Here is a 22,323-nt window from a genome sequence, read left to right on the forward strand (position 1 = left end):
AGAACAATAGAAATTGGTTTTTCCGGTTATTTTTAGATATGATCTATTGATAACCGATCTATTAATGGACGGGGGTTTTCCGATTATTTTTAGATAATGTATTGTTCTTGAGAAGAATGGACAGGTTTATATAACAGCTTCGATCTAATTATGGGATCGATGAATCGAGGAGATGCTACAGGGGGAGTGAACAAAAACACCGCCAGATCAAGGTGTCAGTGGAAGAAATCAAATAACAAAGCCATTAATCCAATGTCATTCAAAGGCTGTATTGAGATTCAATATTAATTTCAAGCAGATGATATAGGACCATCGCAATGGAACCGAAGATATGCTACGTAAAATTCAATGAGGTATTGTTATATTATGCAAGTGGCGGTATCAGATAATCCAAGGGGCTCCGAGCGAAGAAACTTGACACTTATTTTACTTTAATGCGTCGATGAATATACCTGTATCTGTCAGAGACAATGGTAATAAGAAATAAAAAAGCAAGTACATTTTTTCTTTAATTTTGTATTCGGTTTCAAGGTTACAGTCATGATCTTTTTTATTTTCAAAATAATATTACTGTGGAGTAACATTTTTTTTAATTGCATCTAATTAACGAAGAGATCCCATAATAACTAATTTTTAAAATTACTTTTACATTAACCAGTATTCAAATTTGATACCAAAAACACGAAAGAAAAAAAATACTTGTTTACTTAGTCAATCTATTAATTATATAATACTCACTACTTGTGAGTAATCATTGATCTCGTTTGGATGGGTGACCGTGGCGGGGATGGGAGTTGTCCGTCTGAAAGGGCGAAGTGCGCAAACTTTACACAAGTGTCTTCTTCAACGTTGCCCATCTGAAGAATATATATATTTAAGACATGTAAGTCACAGATTAAAGTGCAAGAGTCACTTTAATATTTTTTTTATTATAATGATAATTTAAAAAACTGTTTACCTCCACATCGTCTGGCGGCGTAGTATTCCTCCGCCTGTGAGATGTTCTGGCCCTCCGTACCGGGGTGCGACACTCCACGGGTAATCGGCGGATGCACTACCGGAGGGCCCACCCCAGTACCAGGAGGGCCAGGGCCGACGCCCTCATACCATACGCTTCCGTGACTAAAAATAAATCAAAAAATTAAATGAATTATGAACAAAGTCTTAATTTATCTCATTTAAAAAGTATGTTCAATATGACTGACATGTATTTACTGTTCCCACAAGTATGATTGATATATCAAATTATTTTGTGAATGACATTTTTCCCCATTTAATACCACATATTCTTCTTTCTCGTTACAAGTGTATATATCACAAATTTACTTACATGGACTACAGCAACATGATAACATCATTTCATGCACATACAGCATTTATAATGAAAATAAAATATAGATGATCAAGACAAATGAAATGAAATCAAAGAAAAAAAAACATGCAATATGATGTGACAAGAGTTAGTTAACGTTTAATGCCTGAACTAAAAATACAAAGTCATGCGTAGATATAACCCACCTCCCCCCATATAATAATGAATGAGTAAAGTAATCTAATAATCAAGATGGATATTATTACATTTATTGCATGCACTGTTAGTTCCCGAGAGTCTCTACAGCCCAGTAGCTAAGTACTTCGTTACTAGCTTGGAAATACGGGTGTATATTTAATTGCTGTTATAAATTTAGAAATTCATTTCAAAATTAAGGATTATCTCCCTCATGTATAGCTCTTATCCTTAAACAAATTTGACTCCACTTTTTGGCACACTGTTTTTCCCTATAAAAGCTCTAAAACGTCATTGTTATTTCGAATTTCAAACATTTGGGTTGAGTATCACTGAAGAGACATTATTTGTCGAAATGCGCATCTGGTGCATGAAAATTGGTACCGTATAAGTTTCACATGCAAATACAAAAGAAAAAGCAAGGATATACTTTGTGATGAGGTACACGTGTCCTCAAGGTAAGTTTAACAATAGCGAAAAAGTTTCTTATTGTCCTTTGTTTTCTATATCATCTGGAAAACTCTAAAGATCCGATAGTAAAGAAACACAAGACCCGTTTGGAATTTTTAATCGGTGCTCACTCATGTTTCTTACCATATGTCCATAACAAATTCTTTTTTCAAATCATGTATTTTGTCGATAAACACACAGTATAACAATTAAGGAGTTCAGTTATGATTTAGATTAGGATGGCAAATATTTTAGTCTTGCGTTTGGATTTGATATAGAAAAGTGACTCAAAGAGAAGTATCTTGATACTTATTTCTCCTTTATGCGTAGATGAATTGACCTTTAGTGTAGTGACAGTGTCGTCTCTTGATATCACTTGAAAGAATATGTGTAGAGGTACAGATACACGACCTCTCTGCTGTGCACATGTAGTTTCCTAAGTGAGTGGAGACGACGTCAGTTCGGGGATGAGGACATTTATAGATGTCTTCTTTTCCTAGATTGATGATGACCAACTTTACCAGTGAAAACGAAATGTGTTTTTCGTGGTTTTGTGGGATGCAATTAATATTCTTACGTTTTTCTTTTCGAATGGCACTCATGATTTGGTGAGTGTCATATCCTTTCAGATTGGGATTCGCTCACGCAACTGATAATTCAGGTTACATACATTGTGTGCAGCACCACGACATTTTCCCATCACGTGGCAATTATCTCGAACGATAGTTTCATCATCCTCAAATTCCTTATTGCAGATCCGTGAAATATACAATCCATGAAATTAATCACTTGTGCAGCATTTCAATTTCCTCATCACCGACATGGTCAGATGTAAATCATATCCTCTGTGATCATGGGGGGATAAACAAATAAACGAAATTACTTAAAAAGTGATTAAATAGGTATAAACAGAAAGAAAGAAGGAATCTCCCTTTGCTTCAAGTTGAGATTAAAGGCATTGTGGGCTGATCCTAGGAATATCCCAGTCATGTGTTTAAATCTTAGTTGCATATGTGAAATGCCGAGGTGGAAGGGCTTCGCTTACTACTGTTTCTTTAGTATCAAAGCCATAAGAATGAAAACAAAAAGTACCCGTAAAGATAGATAAAACTTTATTCCTCTTATCTTGAGCAATGCTTCTTTCAATATGGATATTATTTTCTCTTCACAGGATTTGAGGAAGGTTAAGGGGTCGAATCTTGTTTGATCATCGGCAGGTATTCTTGTTTCTTGAGGTCTCCTCTGTCCTCTCTATTAAACTGTTTACCGCCAACTCTACATGCGTACTCATGATGTTCAATAACTGTTGGATTGTTCAAATACATTAATATTAAATTCTAATGTTCCTCTTTTACTCCGAGACTCGGAACGTTTGCAGGCAGACGAGACACTTGTACATTAGGAGACAGGGAGCGGTGTCTTTCTCGTTCACAGTCTTATGTCTTCGGTAACACCCCGGAGAGCGACACGTCCGATTACAGTCTCCACACGGGAGTTTTTCACCCTTCCTGCAGTTGTAGGACAAACACACGTTGGAATGTTTCACATAGTTATGTCGGTGGGGGTTTTCATATGACACCAGACAGTGTTCATAGAAATGTACATGGGTGAAAAACCCCGTAATGTTGGGGATTTGTGAAAGTGCTTTGGGATGAAGAAATCTAATACTTATGCATTGATGGATATATACCTTATTTGACAGATAGTTTCTCTTTTCAAGCAAATGAATTTAAAAAATGTGTATTCAGGTATTTGTACCCAACTTACTGGTTATGGAAAAAAAGTTTTACTGTAGAAGTAATAAATTTAATTTATATTCTAATTAACACAGAGGCAACATTTACCACTGACAATTAACATATTTAGAATAGGATACGAGATTATGTATATATATTATTGAAAGTTGATGTGATTTTGTACAGAGAAAAACCTCTGTTTAGTTTTCTTGAAGAATTGATGCAATTTTAAATATTTCATAACTCTGTGGGGATCTTTAGTCATTGAAGAAATTATTTTTTGTCGTATATGTCCCACCCGTAGTTGTGACTGTATGGTTTTTCAATAGGGACTCGCAAAACTACGTGTGATTGAAAGAGAACATTTTCTTATTAGGGGTCTCGTCCTTCATTTTGTCAATCACTTTCTTGTTGGTCACATCATACAGAGGATGTTGTCTAGGGTATGCGCTGAAGTCCATCAAATCTTTGTCTTCTTTAACGTTCCAGTATATAACTTGTATATAGGGTGAATATCTTTTTAGTTTTAATGTGTCCTCTTATTGTATATATTATGTATATAAAGATGTGATGTACATTACACAAGTCAATGATATATGTTCTGTTTTGTATACATATACTCGCTTATATATTAAAATCAGATGAACAAGGAGATTACCTTGTTAATTATTTATGTTTCATTAATTGAAAAGGAAGACGAAAACAAATCTGAAGAAGATGAGAAAAAAATATCATATAATGTCAAAGCATACTTACATCTAATGATACAAGAATGAATTTTATGGAAGAGTTTTATTCTGTCACTTATGAAAATACACAACCTGGTCTCAAGTCCATATATAAATTGGGAATAGACATAAGTCTAAATTTTGATTACTTATACCTTTAGATTTATCTAAGACATATGCACGGGCACGAATTGTGCTCCTTTGTTAGCTGACCTGTTTCTATATTCATATGAAGCAGAATTTATTAAAAAACTTCTATGTGAGAAGAAAAAATATGTTGTTGTGGCCTTCAATTCGACATTTAGATTTGTCTATTAACAATAATAACTTTCATTCGTATGTCGATTTGATATATCCCAGTGAGCTCGAAATAAAGGACACCGCAGAGTCGTTCACTTCTGCTTCATACTTAGACATTTTATTGAAAGTAGACATTAACGGCAAAATGACAACTCAACTGTATGACAAACGGGATGATTTCAGCATCTCCATCGTCAACTTCCCACATTTATGTAGCGATATTCCATTATCACCTGCATATGGTGTTTATATATCTCAACTGATTCGATATGCAAGAGCTTGTTCTGGGTATAGTCAGTTTCTAAATCGAGGTAAGCTACTGACAAACAAGTTGATGGTGCAGGGATTTCAACAGTCTCGATTGAAGTCAGCATTTCGCAAATTCTATGGTCGTTATAACGATCTAGTTCGTCAATACAACCTATCATTCGGTCAAATGCTGTCTAACGTGTTTCATACCGAATATTGTGTTCAGGGGACCGTGTTTGCCCAACTATCCATTTTGTATTGCTTGTAGGAGTTCTGAGATTGATGACTGTTCGTTATCTTCACCTTTCATCAAAACAAAAGATATAGTGCACATTTTATTTATTTCTTAAAAATTATTTCAAAAGTTAGATGGATTCGAAATTTAGACTTAAGTCTCTTCTCAATTTATGGGCTTTTGATCTGTAATTACACAAGGATGCAATTATTTGCATGAAAAAGAAAAAGGAAAAAAACCCATATTGGAGTGGCACCAAGTGATGGTTATATTTAACGGAGAGAATTACAACAAATGAAAATAAAAATACGGTCAATGAACAACTAAGAATACGAACAATAATCGATTAATTTTTCTTAATAGACCATATCCAGCTTTTCCAGTAACATTCCAGACACGGAAATTCCAATGACCTTTTAACCTTTTTTTAAGCCGAGAGTAATTCAGATGAACAGTATGTTTTCCACACATAGGATCCGATTGACATCTGTATATTTTCTCTAAAATACACTCAAAGTCGGCATGGATCGCAAAGGAAACTTTGAGTTGCTTAGAGACGTCGATGTATCGCAACCATTTGTCTTCCTCCGATGGCATTTCCGTTTGTGGAGTCCCATGGATTCGAAATCAGGTCCTCTCCTTTCTTACTGTCGTATGACTGACATATGTTACAGTACTTGACACAGTTGTGCTGTAAGGGTTTCTCGTACGGTTTCAGACAGTGTCTAGCAAAAATGGGCAAACAAGTGTCGATGGAAAAACTCCACTTTGAGAAAATTCAGTAAGAATATTTTAAACGATAACAAAGGATCCGAGTCTGGAAATTCCGAGTGAATAAGGCTATACGGAAACACCTAACACGGTCTTTGTTAAATTTCGGTAACATTAAACCAAAGTCATTCGAGTAGTGTATTGGTAGAAATTCAGTATGAATTTTAATTACATTATGTAGTTTCGTAACAAAGGATCCGAATCTGTACTTTCCGAGTCAACAAGGATATATGGAAAAAAAACTTGATAAGGACATCGTAAAATTCAATGAGATATTGTTATAATATGCAAGTGGGGTATCTGCAATGGTAAACACGATAAAGTGTATGTTATTGTTTACGGAATGACAGAAGCTTTCAGTCCTGTAATTTGATACGTTCAGAGGCCCCGAGAGATGTAACTTAATAGACTTTGGCGCATCAATGGACCAGTCTCTATTCAATCCAATTGACTCCGACTGAGGGAACTTAATACTTATTTCATCTTTATGCATCGATGGATATATCTGTATTTTGCAGATAGTTTAAATGAAAATTACCATACTATTAGCTGGGACAGTGGAAATATGGTTTGCCATAGTTAAATCCTTTCTATATCATCGTTTAAAATCATACCTTTTTAATCATCTAAAACCTAAATTTACTATAAAACTTTGGTTAAGTGGGAGAATAGTTACGTTTGAATTACATCAGTACAGGTACAATACAAAGATGATTGAATATCTCGCATATGTGTTACTTGACTGAAAGAGTCCAAATTCACGGTGGATGGATATATTTAAATACCCGTGTTCATTTTTAAAGACGTGTTTCAACTTGTTTTTGTACTGGGTCGAGCAGAAATTAAAGGTCTTTTTTTGCGTGTTGCTCATTGTTAAACTCAATTCAAAACCATTTGCTGTATAGGAAATGCGTGAAGAGTCCTTTAAATTCACCTATCGTACTTTAGGTTTACTCATTCGAATCTTGCAAGTCTTTACCTGTACAATTAAATGACATTGAGCAATGTCATGTTCTATAGAGCACCAAAACAAAATCATATTTTCCCTCGGATGCAATTTTTCGGGCTAAATAAAATCGTCTTTTGCGTTAAGAAAATTGATTTAAAAAATCACCACATCAAAATAGTCTTTGATACTTTAACAAATACATGTATGTAAAACACCTAAGTGATGTATCTTAAAATAACCTGTGAACTTTTATGTTAATGTTTTTATTCTTAAATTGTTTTTCAATTTCGGTAAATATTTTGAAACATATTTCCTATTCTAGTAGTCTGAGCAGTGGAAATCTCTTTTACCGAAATCACTTCTATATTATTGTTTGAAATTATACAATTGAATTTTCTTTTATTACACAAAAAGAATAATTTACTATATATGATAAAACATTTGTAAAGTGAGAGTACTGATACATTTATTTACAATTTCGAAAATTCTAATTATTGTTATTGAAAAAAGGGTAATGTGGTTAATTTTGATAGATGTTAGAAATTACTTTAATAACACTGGGAAATACTTATCAATTTTTTTCATTTAATGATCTTGCAAACAATATTCTATTGAAATTTCCCGATGATGTCATTGAGTTGATTTTAAACTGTGAAATTACTTCATGATTCAAGAATTTTTTTTCACAAAGACCATGTCGGGTTTTTCTGATGACGACCTTTGATATTCCAGATTCCCTTTTGTTCTTGTAAACAATTTTCCCGATGACTTTTTACCCCATAAAAGTTGTGTTTTTCTAATGAAGTTTTTTTTTAATATTCCAGGCTCCCTTTTCTTCTCACAAACAATGCCCCGTTGAATTATTTTCCTCTTAAAAATGGGGCTTTCCAATGACGTCTTGCCGGGATATTCCAGACTCACTTTTGTTTCGTTCGAACAAGATTCTATCGAATTTTCCCAATGATGTCATTGGGTTGTTTTTAGACTGGGAAATCTTCAGACCAGCATGATGTTTGTTACACGTGATCACCTTTCACCAAACAAAATTGAGTGATCAATACCTTTATTTTTTTAATTCATTGCGTAACGAGTTTGACATTTTGAAATCAACTTTTGATCAGTACGGACGTACAAATTACTTGAGAAAATAAAAAAAAATGTTTCAATGCAGATATTGTCATTTAGTGTTTGACGACCTCTATACCACGTACCAACACGAGAAAAGTCATAAACAGGAATACTCGGGAAGGTAGGAACGAACCCATGTTTTTCATCATACATTTAGGAGACATGCAGTAAAATGAATTATTTTTCTACACAATCAGATAAGTAAAAATGATCAGAATATTAAAAATATTCTTGAACATAATTAGATAAGTAATAATGTAATAGTATTAAGTTTTGATAATCCATTACTGTTTTTATATTCATACATATTTACATCTAGATCCACCCCTTTATTTACACCAATACACAAAGGTACACTTACAATTTATATACCTTAGGGGCTTTGGTCATGGATCTGAGTGTGGTCATTTTGTATGAAGGGTTTTTATTGGTGAGTGATTGTCAAGTTGCATTTGGTTGATTTTCTCGGTTCTATAGTTTTACCGTCAGTTTTGAATATCTGAATATTATTCACAAGCTAGGTAGACATTTGAATATACGTGTTGTTTTTTTCGAAAGAGTTAATACTGATAGCAGATTACAAAATCCTTGATATCTGGTAAGTAATATATTTGTAAGACTTCAAAGTGCGATGGGACTCCAAAGTGCGATGGTCACGCCAAACCCCGATGGTCTACGCCAAACCCCGATGGTGTGATATGCCAAAGTGGGATTGTCCACACTCATGCGCCAAAGTGCGATGGTCTGACACGCCAAAGTACGATGGTGTGATACGCCGAAACTCATTGGTTTGTAAACAACACAGTGTTGTGGTACAGAGGTACATGTACCAACCATAAAATATCAGTGCAAAATCCATGCATAAAAAATAAGAAGTTCAACTTATTCCATTACCATCTAGTTGTCGTGTTATTAAATACAACATTTTCCAACGCGAAATCGTATAGAATCGTATAGAATGTTTTGCATTATAGCATATCCCGAGGATTTGATTACGTGTACGTCACAAGTAATACATGATCCTGAATTGAAGAATGTTTGCGCGAAGTAGATAGTTCAACAACAAATGTACTTTGCCGCTCTCACTATCCTCAACTTTGTATACCTTGCAGTTGCTGTCGTCCATGTTGCATTTCGTCGGTTTTATTTTGAAAGACGGTAAGCATGACGTGACATCACAAACGTTACTCAACTCCGCACTATCGGGCTTTCACGTGGCCATCGCACTTTGACGTCCATAACGTTAACAAACCATCTCACTTTGGCGTGACCATCGCACTTTGGAGCGACCATCGCACTTGAGAGTCTTACATATTTATACTAATTCCTATTGCTACTAGTTAATTAAAAGTCTATTCAGTATATTTGCAATATAACTTCTCATTTGCACATTTACTAAATGACTAAAAGAATGAATGAATGAGTGAAACTTATTCCTTATAGTGATTAAATAATTCAGTTATATATATTACTATCAGTTTACGTAGATTTTATGCTTATGAAAAGTATTTGGTGACTTTGTTCAAAATGAGCAACTAGATATTTAGTTTGATTTATGAAAGTGATTTTACACTGTACATACATGGTACTTTATTGAATTATAGAGTCAATCCTTGAATCCTGATAATATTGTCCGAGCTGTAGATTTTCTTAGGGAAGCTTCTTCCCATAGAAGGGGAGGACAACATTGTTGTTTTATTTCATTAATTACCTTTTTATGAATATTCACGGGAAAAATACTATTTTGCAAAATATAATGTATCTTTAGAGTTATCTACCTTAAATGATGAACGTATCATGATCAGTAAGATTAAATATCGTTTACCTTAGGCTTGGATTGTTAAGTTAGTATGATATCGTTGTTTTATCATATTTCATGGCTATCTTTAGAGATATACTGTCAACTCCAACCACTTTGTCGGAATAAATATATATTGAGACCTGAAGCCTACAGTAGTTTCGTTAGTCATTCTTGTTGGGAGAAACCCTGTTACAATAATAAAAAAGAGAGGAAAAAACCTTTTTTTTCGTGAATTCACCTGTCTAAGGGAGGTAATACAATGATAAAAACTGACGCGGTGTATTATCAAGGTTGACCGTATTATTTTTTCTTTGAGATGATCGAAATATGACATAATGATACGTTTTTGTCAAATGCGAGCCCCAAAAGGATTAAAATAAATAGCGTACCTAAATTGTAATGTTAATGTTTCCATTTAATGCTCTTGTCTTTATCATAGATGTTTGTTAATGAATAAATCCAATGTGATAGTGATTTCTAAGGTATGGAGACCCGTCACGAGAAAAAAATCGATAAAGAGAATCAGATTCTTCTACAGTGACCCATTTCATCTAAAATTCTGACAAATTAATCATCGCGAATATGAAAACCTATTTGATCAAAGTGTGACAAATCCCGAGGAGTAGTGTTCGACCCGGGGGTGTTTTGGGGTCATCAAGTGCAAATAGAATTAGGTTGTTCGAAGGGTGTCGTGTGACATGGTCATCAATGAATGAAAATCATCAATTCTAATTCATTTTACGGTAACCCGTTTTCATTAAAATTCAATAATTTTTTTTTAAATTCGTTTTTATTTGATGTTTGCAGATGTAAGGTACAAGAACCAGACCTGTTTCAGAGTGTAGAAGAGATAGACTGGAGCGAAGATACTCCCGCGTCTGGCAAACGACTTGCTGGACGCGATCAAGGGATGCGACTTTGAAGGCATCGTCGAGTCTTCGTTTCACGGTGATCAGTCTCTCCTGACCGACCTGGACGTCTTCGATTTTTTGGAGACAGATTCGCTCACACGGGACTCTTCATTACAGGTCGGAGGTGGGAGGAACGATTTCAACATTCGACCTATCGGCGAGAAGGCACTCAAAAATATGGGAGTCAAGGAGGTCAGCTACGAACTGACCTTCAACGACCGCGTCTTTCGACAACAGAGAAAGATGAGAGAAGTCTTGGATCTTCTGAGGGAAACCTTCCAGAGAATGCTCGACCGGGTCAGGAGAGACCTTCAATCCAGCGACATCGTTCGAGTGGCTATCTGTAAGGACGGACTGGACCTGGCAGGTTTTGTCCCCTTCCGCCCGATGGAGGACAGGGATGCGGATGTCGTGTTGGACACCCTGACCTACGTCCTCAACAGTAACGAGGACGTGGCGTTCGATTCCACCTCACGGACCGACGTGGGAGCCATCAAGTATTCGAGGGGCGGACGAGGACACAAGATGTCCACATCGATTGATTGTGGCAATTGTGAATGACGATAACAAGTGTCTCGTTCGAGCCACCCTCGTTGCCCTGGCCAGTGCCTGTAAACTCCACCCGGACGAGTATCGGAAAATACAGGTTCGACATCCAACCTTTACCGCCGGGGAAATCTTCGCCCATTATGGGGTGTGTCCACTATGATATTACGACAATCTCAGTCACAACCCTAACGGAGCACAAGACATCTTGACGAATCGAGTCTGTCAGACCATGGGCATCGTCACCGAGGAACCCTTGACGTACGCCTGCATCCCTTGTCTGGAAGAGATCCTGGACGTCAACCTGCACGTCGTTAGAGCGATCATGGGGGACAAGTTTTCGTACGACAGCGCCAACCGCGACTGGGAACGCAAAAAGGTCTTCCTGCACCAATACGATGTGGACGACAGAGAGCACTTTCACGTCATCACCAAGATCACGGGATTCTTCGGGCGGTCTTATTTCTGTCAGTACTGTCTCGTTCCATTCGAGAAACCTTACCACCACAACTGTGTAAAACACTGCAACGTGTAAGTCCTGTCACTGTTACGTGCAGCCGGAACACCTGTGCTATGCCAACGCACATTCCTCCTCGGAAGAACGGTGTAAATTCATCTTTGCCGAAATTGAATCTTCACAGCGAGACGAGACCGTCCAATGCGAATTCGGGTATGTACCTGTAGCAAACGCCGACTGTTCCCAAAATCTAGACCGTCCTGTCTGGACTGTCGTCTCTATCGACACTCTCGGAAGTCGCACTGCGGACAAGCCAGACTCTCGTTCGTTCTCGCCATGTGTCAGACCACCTGTTCCGAATGCGAGGAGGATCTGACTCCAGACAGCCGGTGCAGTCATTGCGACGATCGATGCGACACATGTGCCAAGATCGACAAGAAGACCAAACAGTACTTGTCACCTCCCTGTCCCGATACGTGTGGAGGGAGCAAGCGTGTGTTCGAGACCCTACATGATCTGGGCGTCTGGATGTTCAGCGACGTACACAAGGATTTCACGGTCTTCTTCCACAACCTCGCCTACGACGGATCCTTTCTACTACGGTACCTGATCTCTCAGACCATTCGTCCGTCCTTCGTCATCTACCGAGGCAGTAAGATTCAGATGTTCAACGTCGGTCAAATGAACATCCGAGTCTCTTTCATCCAGTCTTGGGGTACCACACGGGAGGGAAACTAAAGTTTTCTCTGTATCGGACGTGCGTGGAACGGCGACAGCAAGAGTCCTACACATGCGACGATTCTGACAGAGCTTGGGTCGGAACGTTTAGCACGCCCGAGCTTCAGAAGGCCATCGAAAAAGGGTACAAGATTAGCAAGATCAACGAAGTGTACCACTGGCGGGAAACGGCGCGGTACGACTCCGACGCGCAGACGGGCGGACACATTGCCTCTTACATCAACCTCTTTTTAAAAATCAAGCAAGAGGCGAGCGGACGACCCACCTGGGTCCAGACCCGGTCAAATCTTTTAGAAAACACGTTTATACTCTTAGAAGACAATTCAAAATACGAACAATAGCAAAGAGAGAGAACTTAGACAACCAGTGAAATTGGAGAGCTCTATATTCTATAAATATTTACATGGTGCTATTACTGACCATTACATGTATGATCTCATAATCTATAAATAACTTTAGAGATATTTGCATATACTATTAAGTTGTGCATAAAATAGATTAAAAGTAAAGACAACTTTTGTCATGTACTAATCTTCATAATCTAAATAATGAAATAATATATTTACTTTAGAAAAGTATCACCCTGTCATAATTTTATGAAATTACATGTTTTTAATCATAGATATGTTCTTCTATTTGTTGTTTTTTTAAATTTCAATATTTTTGCCGTCAGATACAGCTTGTATTGCTTTAAGTTTCAAATGTCTGGAAAAATCATTGAAAACATAATATTCAAATCTTTTATCATTGAGCGTTCGCTTCGTAACCTGGATGCCATGAGTTCTGAGTCCCGCTCGTGCCACAGCCGCGTCAAACCTAAGACGTTAAACAGGTAGTGATTGCTCCTTCATTAAACGTTGGGCAATTAAAAGTGAGAATCGCGGGTCTTTCGGATATGGCCTTAAAAACGGAGGCTCCGTGTCGCGGCAGGCGTTGAAACAATAAATGACCCTCACTACGGCCCTGATCGCTAAGCATAGGTCTAAATTTGTTGTACTTCGTCTCATGATAGTCGGCTGCGACAATATATTTTCATCTACATAATTCGTAGAAATAATCAATTTTGTATTTTAAGATGGGATAGATTAAAAACTTTATATTAAAACTATTTTTTTCCGGAAATAATGCATACAGCTATCAAGCTTGTCCTATCCTTCAACATGATGCACATAATATCAAGAAATTCATTTTTAAATTCCCTAATTTTTATTTTGCAATATTTAGCAATTGTAACTTTTAAGAAATAATGGGTTCATCTTTATGTATTACGTGAAACGACAGAGATGTACAGGTAGAATGTGAGTGTGATTAATTCTACACAATGCGTAATGTAAAAGTCTAATTAAATATTAATTAATCAAACATGATGGAAAGTTATTTCACCATTATTAATCTAAAAGGCGATAAAATTATTTAATCTATCTATTTAGCAAAGGAAAACTAAATTGAAATATTATGCACTACATGTACCTATTTTTTAATCTCAATTGTTACACACCAGGTACACGTGCTTAATCAGCTGACGCTAGCTTCGTCGCGACCCACGGGAAAATGTGTATTAAAAAGACCTGTATGATTATACATGTATTTGATTTAATTTACAACTGAAAGTTTGGAAAAGCTTAAACTGCGTGACTGGTTGTTTTCATACTAAAATGATTAACATGAGTTTACTGTCGTCTTCAAAAGTTTTATCATTAAAGTGAACAATGAATGTTGTCAATCTAATAAGGATGGCGCTTCACGGTATTTTCGCTTCAGTTTGACACAGTAACAAATCACTTGAAGCTGCTACATGTACTACCATTTCCCGACTGTGGATACGTTGGTACATGTTTACAAGTATTTGTCTTTGAATTTGAAAAGTCCACGCATCTGCTAGATAATACACAGAAACCACAATTTCAAAGACACCGACATTTATCTAGGCCAAACCTTTCAGATTACGTGACATCGTGTTTTTGACCTGTACTATATGTTATGATCGGTGATATGCTGTCTGCGTGTAGGGCTTTATTTTAATACTGTGAAATATTGCTGTTAACATTAGATTGTATTTCTACTGATATATTGGTCGGTTTTCAATTTACATACAACAGGGGATGCTTACTCCTCCTAGGCACCTGATCCCACCTCTGGTGTGCCCAGGGGTCCGTGTTTGGTCACCTATCTATTTTGTATTGCTTATAGGAGTTATGAGATTGATCACTGTTCGTTATCTTCACCTTGCATACTCAATTGACCGACCACCATTTGGAGCCTATTGGCTGCATAGAGGAGTTGATAAAATCAACGTCCAATAGCAACCATAGTTTGAATTGCAGGTGTATTTCAACAGCATATATCATTAAAATAATAAAAAGGTTCAAGATTTTTAGCCACCACGCCATAAAAATTAATTAGCTGAAAACTTCAAAAGGGTTCAAAAAATGTCTTATTACGTTTGAAGACAGACAAATGTTTGAGTTTTTATTTTTATTTCTTGCACATCATTTACTACCAGTGAAATCAAAGGGGATTGCAATTATGGAAAACTAAACATTTTTATTAGCTCACCTGAGTTGAAAGCTCAAGCGAACTTTTATGATCGCCTGCTGTCCGTCGTCTGTCCGTCCGTCCGTCTGTCTGTAAACTTTTTATATTTTCGACTCCTTCTCCAGAACCGCCGGGCCAAATTCAACCGAACTTGGCACAAAGCATCCTTGGGTAAAGGGCCTTCACGTTTGTACAAATGAAGAGCCATACCCCTTTCAAAAGGGAGATAATCACAAACATGCAAAGATAGGGTGGATTCATCTAAAAATACTCTTTTCAAGAACCACAGGGCCAAAAGAGCTGAAATTCACATGAACGCTTTTTGACACAGTTCAGATTCAAGCTTGTTCAAAGCATGTTCCCCAGGGGTTGGATAGGGCCACAGTAGGGGATCAAAATTATACATACAAATATATAGGGAAAATCTTTTAGAATCTTCTCAAGAACCACTGGGCCAGAGTAGCTCAAATTTACATGAAAGCTGCCTGACATAGTGCAGATTCCAGTTTGTCAAAATCAAGGCTCCTGGGGGTTGAATGAGGCAACAAGGGGGATCAAAGTTTTCCATGCAAATATATAGGGAAAATCTTCAGAAATCTTCTCAAAAACTACTGGATCAGGAAAGTGGAAATTTACATGAAGGTTCTTCCCATAGTGCAGATTTAAGTTTGTAAAAATCAAGTGTGGGGGGGGGGGGGGGGGAGGCAAGTTGGACCTACAAGGGGGATCAAATTTTTTTTATAGAAAAATATAGGGAACGTCTTCAAAAATCTTCCTCTTAAAACTACAGGACCAAGAAAGTGGAAATTTACATGAAAGCTTCCTACATTTATATGTACATGTAACATAGTCCAGATTGAAGTTTCTTAAAATCTTGACCCCCGAGGATAGGATGGGGCCACAATATGGGATCAAAGTGTAACATACCAATATATAGAAATATTCTTCTCAAAAACTACTGGGAAGTTGAAATTTACAAAAAAGCTTCCTGAAATAGTGCAGAGTCACGTTTTTTAAAATTAAAATCATGGCCTCGGAAGGTAAGATGAGGCGACAATAGGGAACCAAAATTTTACATAAAAGAAAATGGGGAAAATCATTAAAACTCTTCTTTTGAAAAATCACTGGGCAATAAAAGTTTACATTCAAATGAAAGCTTCCTGACATAGTCTAGATTCGATTTTGAAACAGATCAGCCCCCCTCCCCCCGCAGTAAGGATCAAATTTTACATGCAAATATATCGAAAACATCTTTAGATATGAACCAAGGTGACTCAGGTGAGCGATGTAGCCCATTGGCTTCTTGTTTATATAAGTTTTTCTTTCTGACACCAGCTAAGAAAATGATCTTGATTATTTTAAATAATGACAACCGAGGAATCTTATTTTATAAGATGTGATAAAACAAATCCAAGAATACGCGTATTTCTGCTCTAAAAGTCATAGAACATCATTATAGCCTTGTTATTGGTTTTCCGTTAATGGGGATAAAATATCTTGTATTATTGATGAAAGGTATATTATATAGTATAGTCTTTCAATGTGGCTATTTAAACTTTAAAGCTTTTAGAAATTAACACTCCATATCATAAGGCTGCGCGATTTTACCCCTATGTATGTGCCTATCAAGAAGATGCCTATCAAAACCAGTTTTTTTGTATAAAAAATGACACAGGATCATTATTTTACGGGGTAATTTTTCTACAATCTACACGGAGACAAACGAACCCAAGGCCATAATTTCTACAAAACGTGGGTCTTTTTCTACGTTGAATATTGGTCAGAATGTCAAATTTCTACGTAGAAAAATTACACCTGTTCAATATAATACGGGGGTCACTTTTCGTCGTTACACCGGCAATTTTTAAGTGAACACAATGATAAACTGAGGCAGATCGTTACAATATATGTGACATAATTAAACAAACTGAGTCTCGAAATAAGGGTACAGTTGACTCAAATAACTAAAAGATCCATGTAAATGTGTATCATAAAAACAACTATAGATCCATGTAAATGTGTATCATAAAAACAACTACAGATCCATGTAAATGTGTATCATAAAAACAACTACAGATCCATGTAAACGTGTATCATAAAAACAACTACAGATCCATATACACGTGTATCATAAAAACAACTACAGATCCATGTAAACGTGCAACATAAAAACAACTACAGATCCATGTAAACGTGTATCATAAAAACAACTACAGATCCATGTAAACGTGTATCATAAAAACAACTACAGATCCATGTACATGTGTATCATAAAAACAACTACAGATCCATGTAAACGTGTATCATAAAAACAACTACAGATCCATGTAAACGTGTATCATATAAACAACTACAGATCCATGTAAATGTGTATCATAAAAACAACTACAGATCCATGTGAACGTGTATCATAAAAACAACTACAGATCCATGTAAATGTGTATCATAAAAACAACTACAGATCCATGTAAACGTGTATCATAAAAACAACTACAGATCCATGTAAACGTGTATCATAAAAACAACTACAGATCCATGTAAATGTGTATCATAAAAACAACTACAGATCCATGTAAACGTGTATCATAAAAACAACTACAGATCCATGTAAATGTGTATCATAAGAACAACTACAGATCCATGTAAATGTGCAACATAAAAACACTTTTGAGCCTGATATGTCTCAAGATGTGAAACAGAATCGAAGAAAAACGGTCAACAACTGATGAAAACGAGGATGAAGAGCATTTTGTAAAAACGGGTAGAATGTTTGAATAGAAGGTTTAGTGGTAGTGTGTGTTTGTGTGACAATATACCTCTTCCAAAAAATGTGTTCATCATCTTCTTGACATAGCCCTTACCAAAATATAAGCCCTCTGGCACACAGTTGCTGCAAATTTGCAGCGCATTTGCGGCAAGTTTGCCACAACTAGTTGCGGCATATTTGCCGCAAGTATACTTTTCGTAAGCAAATTTTTCCTCTGGCACACAGTTTGTGGCACAGTTGCGGCACACACTTGCTGCACACTTCTGGCACAGTGTGTGGCATAGTTGCCGCAAGTATACTTTTCGTATGCAAATTTTCCTCTGGCACACAGTTTGCAGCAAACTTGCGGCACACACTTGCTGCACACTTCTGGCACACAGTGTGCGGCATATTTGCCGCAAGTATACTTTTCGTATGCAAATTTTCCTCTGGCACACAGTCTGCAGCAAACTTGCGGCACACACTTGCTGCACACTTCTGGCACACAGTGTGCGGCATATTTGCCGCAAGTATACTTTTCGTATGCAAATTTTTCCTCTGGCACACAGTTTGCGGCAAACTTGCGGCACACTCTTGCTGCAGACTTCTGGCACACAGTTTGCGGCACACTTCTGGCACTGTCTGCTCGAAATTAAGGGATGCTATATAAACTGTCATTACAAAACAAAAACACAATAACAATTCAATTAATATAATTTCAAGAACAATGACATATCAAGTAATTAACATATTCAAAAATACTAATTAAAAAAATTTATTCAAAAACAGAAATGACCGGGTTCTTGTAAAATATGTTCTCTATGATAGGAACAACAGTAGAAACATATACTTGATAATTGCGCATGCGTTGGAATGGCAAGTTGGAAGTTTTTTCAGCTCATGATGAACTGAAGAGAAAATGGTTTCACGATAGAGGTGTGTGCATAAAAGTTCACGTCAGCTGCACCATTTGTAAGTGATTAAGAATGACAGAGAACGGAGACAAACATACACATAGACGGTCGTCAGACGGGCAAACTCCCAAACCATCATCCAAAATGTTGAAAATGGCGGAAGGGGACAGTGGTGACAGTGATGACGTTGGAACCAAAATCATTGACCAGATGACTGTAATAGCGGACGCTGTGAGTCAGCTCCAGAAGGGTCAGAAAGAACTACGTTCATCTTTCGATAGTAAGTTTGATAAATTCAAGAATGAGTTCATGGCTATTATTGATAGTAAATTCAAAGCAATGCGGTCAGATTTTGACCTTGAACTTGGTAAACAGCAAAGCCAGATCGACAGTTTGTCACGGTCAGTTGAGTCTCTTATTCATCGAGTGAAAGAGGTAGAGAAAGTAGGACACAGTTACGCAACTCAACCTGGATCAGCTGTTCACCATTCGAGCACCGTCAAGGATTCAGAGGTAACCATAATAGCTAGTAATATACCTCAGTCAGACGATGAGGACATTCTACAAGTTGCATAGGATCTTGTTGACTGTCTGAGTGATTCGATTAGTGTAGTCGCGGCTGCTAGGCTCAGGAGTCGGATTCAGGGGAAACCAGGGTTAGTGAAAATCAGTTTCGCAACTGTCGAGGACAAAGTAGAAATACTACGGAAGAAACGCGACTTGAAGGGCAGTCAAGCGTACAAATCTGTTTTCTTAAGGTCCTCTAAATCCCACACCGAGAGGCTCATAGAACTTAACGCGAAAACACTACTAACTCAAATACCGAATGGAGAACAATTTCGTATCACTTCGAATGGACGGATAGTAAAGAAAGATTCTGACCGTCAACACAGCAATTTCTCCACGGACAGCAACAACCGCGATCAGGATCATCAATAGCAACCTCCCCGGCCCATAGACACTATAAAACTAGGTCACATTAATGTCTGTGGATGGACCGACGAAAATGCAGAACTTAGAAGCCAAATTATCAATGTCATGAATTGTGACATCATTTCAATAAGTGAAACACACTTATATAAAGAAAAAGAAATACATATTAAAGGGTACAAGTGGATAGGATTCAATAGACAACAAATTCACGTAAATGCACCTAAAGCATCAGGGGGAGTTGGAATTCTTGTAAAAATCTGGTTAACTGAACTTTTTAGTATTTCTGTGATCGACAAATGTTATGATGGCATTTTAGGAATTAAGTTTACTAAACACAACTCTGATTTTGAATTCATTGTATTTACTTGTTACCTCCCACCAGAAAATTCAAACAGAGGACGGGATGCTCAGGGTTTTTTTGCACATCTGTTGTCCCAGATTTATTTGCACAATGAAAATAATGGTATTTTTTTATTGGGTGACATGAATTGTAGAATAGGCAACCTACAAGAGGTAATACAAGATGTTGATGAAATTACCACTCGTAAACCTATAGACAACACTATAAACCAGCATGGTCATGAATTTATTGAGTTTCTCAATGAAACAAACTTTTGTGTTCTGAATGGCAGATTTCCAGATGACAATTTTACGTGTATTTCACGAAAAGGTAAATCTGTAGTTGACTATATATGTATACCTGTAGATATATTTAGATATGTTACAAATTTTAATGTGTTTACAGTACAGTCTATTGTAGATGATTTCAAGTTTCATGATTTCTTAGGTATGAAATCAAAACTCCCGGATCACTCGGTTATTACTTGTGATTTCAGTGTTACTGAATATGGCTTAATACATGAATCTGAAAAGGTCGAAAGCACTAAACCACGATTTAATCTGAATAGGATCCCACGGGATTTTATGTCCAATGAATTGACTAGAACTGGTTTATTAATAGCAATAGATCAAATTGAAAAAAGCAGAAAATCGCAAGAAAATATAGATGGCATTTATGACAATTTATGTAAAATAATTTTAAAAGAAATGGAAACTATCCCAAAGATTGTACACAAAAACTCAAGTAAACGTCTGAAAAATAAAAAGCCTTTTTGGAATGATGAATTACGTGATTTATGGAACAATACACGAGAAAAAGAAAATATGTTTGTGAAATATAAAGGTAAACAAAATGTTAAATCGGCCCTAAGACGAGAATACATTGAAGCACGGGATATTTTTGACAAGGCGCTTAGGCGCACCGAACGCTCTTACAAGAAAACTGTAGCTAGAGACATTGAGAATATGAGTTCATCAAACCCAAATGAATTTTGGAATAAAATCAAAAAGCTTGGACCAAGAAATACAATATATATTCCAATGGAGGTCATAGATACAGATGGAAATATCATTACTAATGAACGAGAAGTTTTAAATAGATGGCAAATTGATTTCCAAAATTTGTATAACGGTAGCGTGAATACTGATTTTTTTCAAGATCATTACGATAGTTCAAGGCTAGAAAAAACAAGGTTGGAAAATAATATGAAACTTCAATCATTCATCTGCAATGAAGAATTAAATTATGATATATCGCTGGAAGAAATTTCTGATATTGTACTGCACTCTAAATCTAAATCTGATAGTGGGTATGATGAAATTCCATATAGTGTTCTAAAATTCCCAATGATAATTAAAACATTACGTAATCTCTTTCAACTTATATTTGATTCAAGTATCATCCCTTCCATCTGGAGGAAAGCTATCATATGTCCTATTCTTAAGGATTCCTCCTCGGACAAACACCTGCCAATGAATTACCGAGGTATCAGTCTCCTATCCTGTATCAGTAAGCTTTATAGTGCATTTATTAATAAAAGGCTTGTTACTTACTTGGAGAATAATGATATTTTGGCAGATGAACAAAATGGTTTTAGAAGAGGGAGATCCTGTGAAGATCACGTATTTACTTTGAACAGTCTAATTCAGAATAATAAAAATCTGTATGTTGCATTTATTGATCTAAAGAAGTGTTTTGATTTTGTAGATAGAGACATGATGCTGTATAAACTTCTGTTGAATGATATAAATGGTAAAATGTATAATTCGATCAAGAATATTTACCAAAGTTCAGAGTCATGCGTTCGAGTAAATGGAAAACTTACAAACTGGTTTAGCTATAAAACTGGTGTTAAACAGGGGGATAACTTATCTCCAACTCTATTTTCGATTTTTGCAAATGACCTTGTTCATGAAATAAACTCTTTGGATGTGGGTGTAAATATCGCAGATGAAAAGCTGTCCGTTTTATTATATGCAGACGATATAGCCTTAATAGCTAAGACACCGGAAGAATTACAATGTATGCTACAAAAACTGCACAATTGGTGCAGGCGTTGGAGAGTCCTTATAAATACTGAAAAATCCAAATGTATGCACTTTCGTAAAACTAGAACAAAAGGAACAGAGTTTGAATTCACTATTGGAACAAATACATTAGAAATAGTAGATAGCTATAAATATCTTGGAATCATATTTACTTACACTGGAAATTTTACAAAAAATGCAGAAAATCTTGCTAAAGCTGGAGGACGGGCACTTGGAAAAATTATTTCTACAATACACAATAATAAAGAATTTGGATTCACTGCTTACGAAAAATTATTTTACTCTTGCGTTTTACCTATAT

General features: G+C 36.4%; 1 protein-coding gene and 1 pseudogene across 3 annotated transcripts; both read left to right on the forward strand.

Moving 5' to 3' along the window:
* The first annotated feature begins 8,082 nt into the window (after positions 1 to 8,082).
* Positions 8,083 to 13,120, forward strand: LOC125654623 (uncharacterized; annotated as a pseudogene).
* Positions 13,121 to 18,702: 5,582 nt separating this feature from the next.
* Positions 18,703 to 21,739, forward strand: LOC130047523 (uncharacterized). Of its 3 annotated transcripts, XM_056142799.1 has the most exons (3): positions 18,703 to 18,981; positions 21,553 to 21,596; positions 21,682 to 21,739. In XM_056142799.1, the coding sequence occupies exons 1-3, from the start codon at positions 18,774 to 18,776 to the stop codon at positions 21,691 to 21,693; spliced, it is 264 nt and encodes an 87-aa protein (XP_055998774.1). In that variant the 5' UTR covers positions 18,703 to 18,773; the 3' UTR covers positions 21,694 to 21,739. The 3 variants fall into 3 exon arrangements, 2 of the variants coding, with proteins under 2 accessions (XP_055998774.1, XP_055998773.1); XR_008796412.1 differs by lacking the exon at positions 18,703 to 18,981 and adding an exon at positions 19,033 to 20,304 and having other exon boundaries at positions 21,553 to 21,732; XM_056142798.1 differs by lacking the exon at positions 18,703 to 18,981 and having other exon boundaries at positions 20,647 to 21,596.
* The last annotated feature ends 584 nt before the right edge of the window (positions 21,740 to 22,323 follow it).

Source organism: Ostrea edulis, chromosome 7 (assembly GCF_947568905.1).
Source record: "Ostrea edulis chromosome 7, xbOstEdul1.1, whole genome shotgun sequence".
NCBI classification, from domain to species: Eukaryota; Metazoa; Mollusca; class Bivalvia; order Ostreida; family Ostreidae; genus Ostrea; species Ostrea edulis.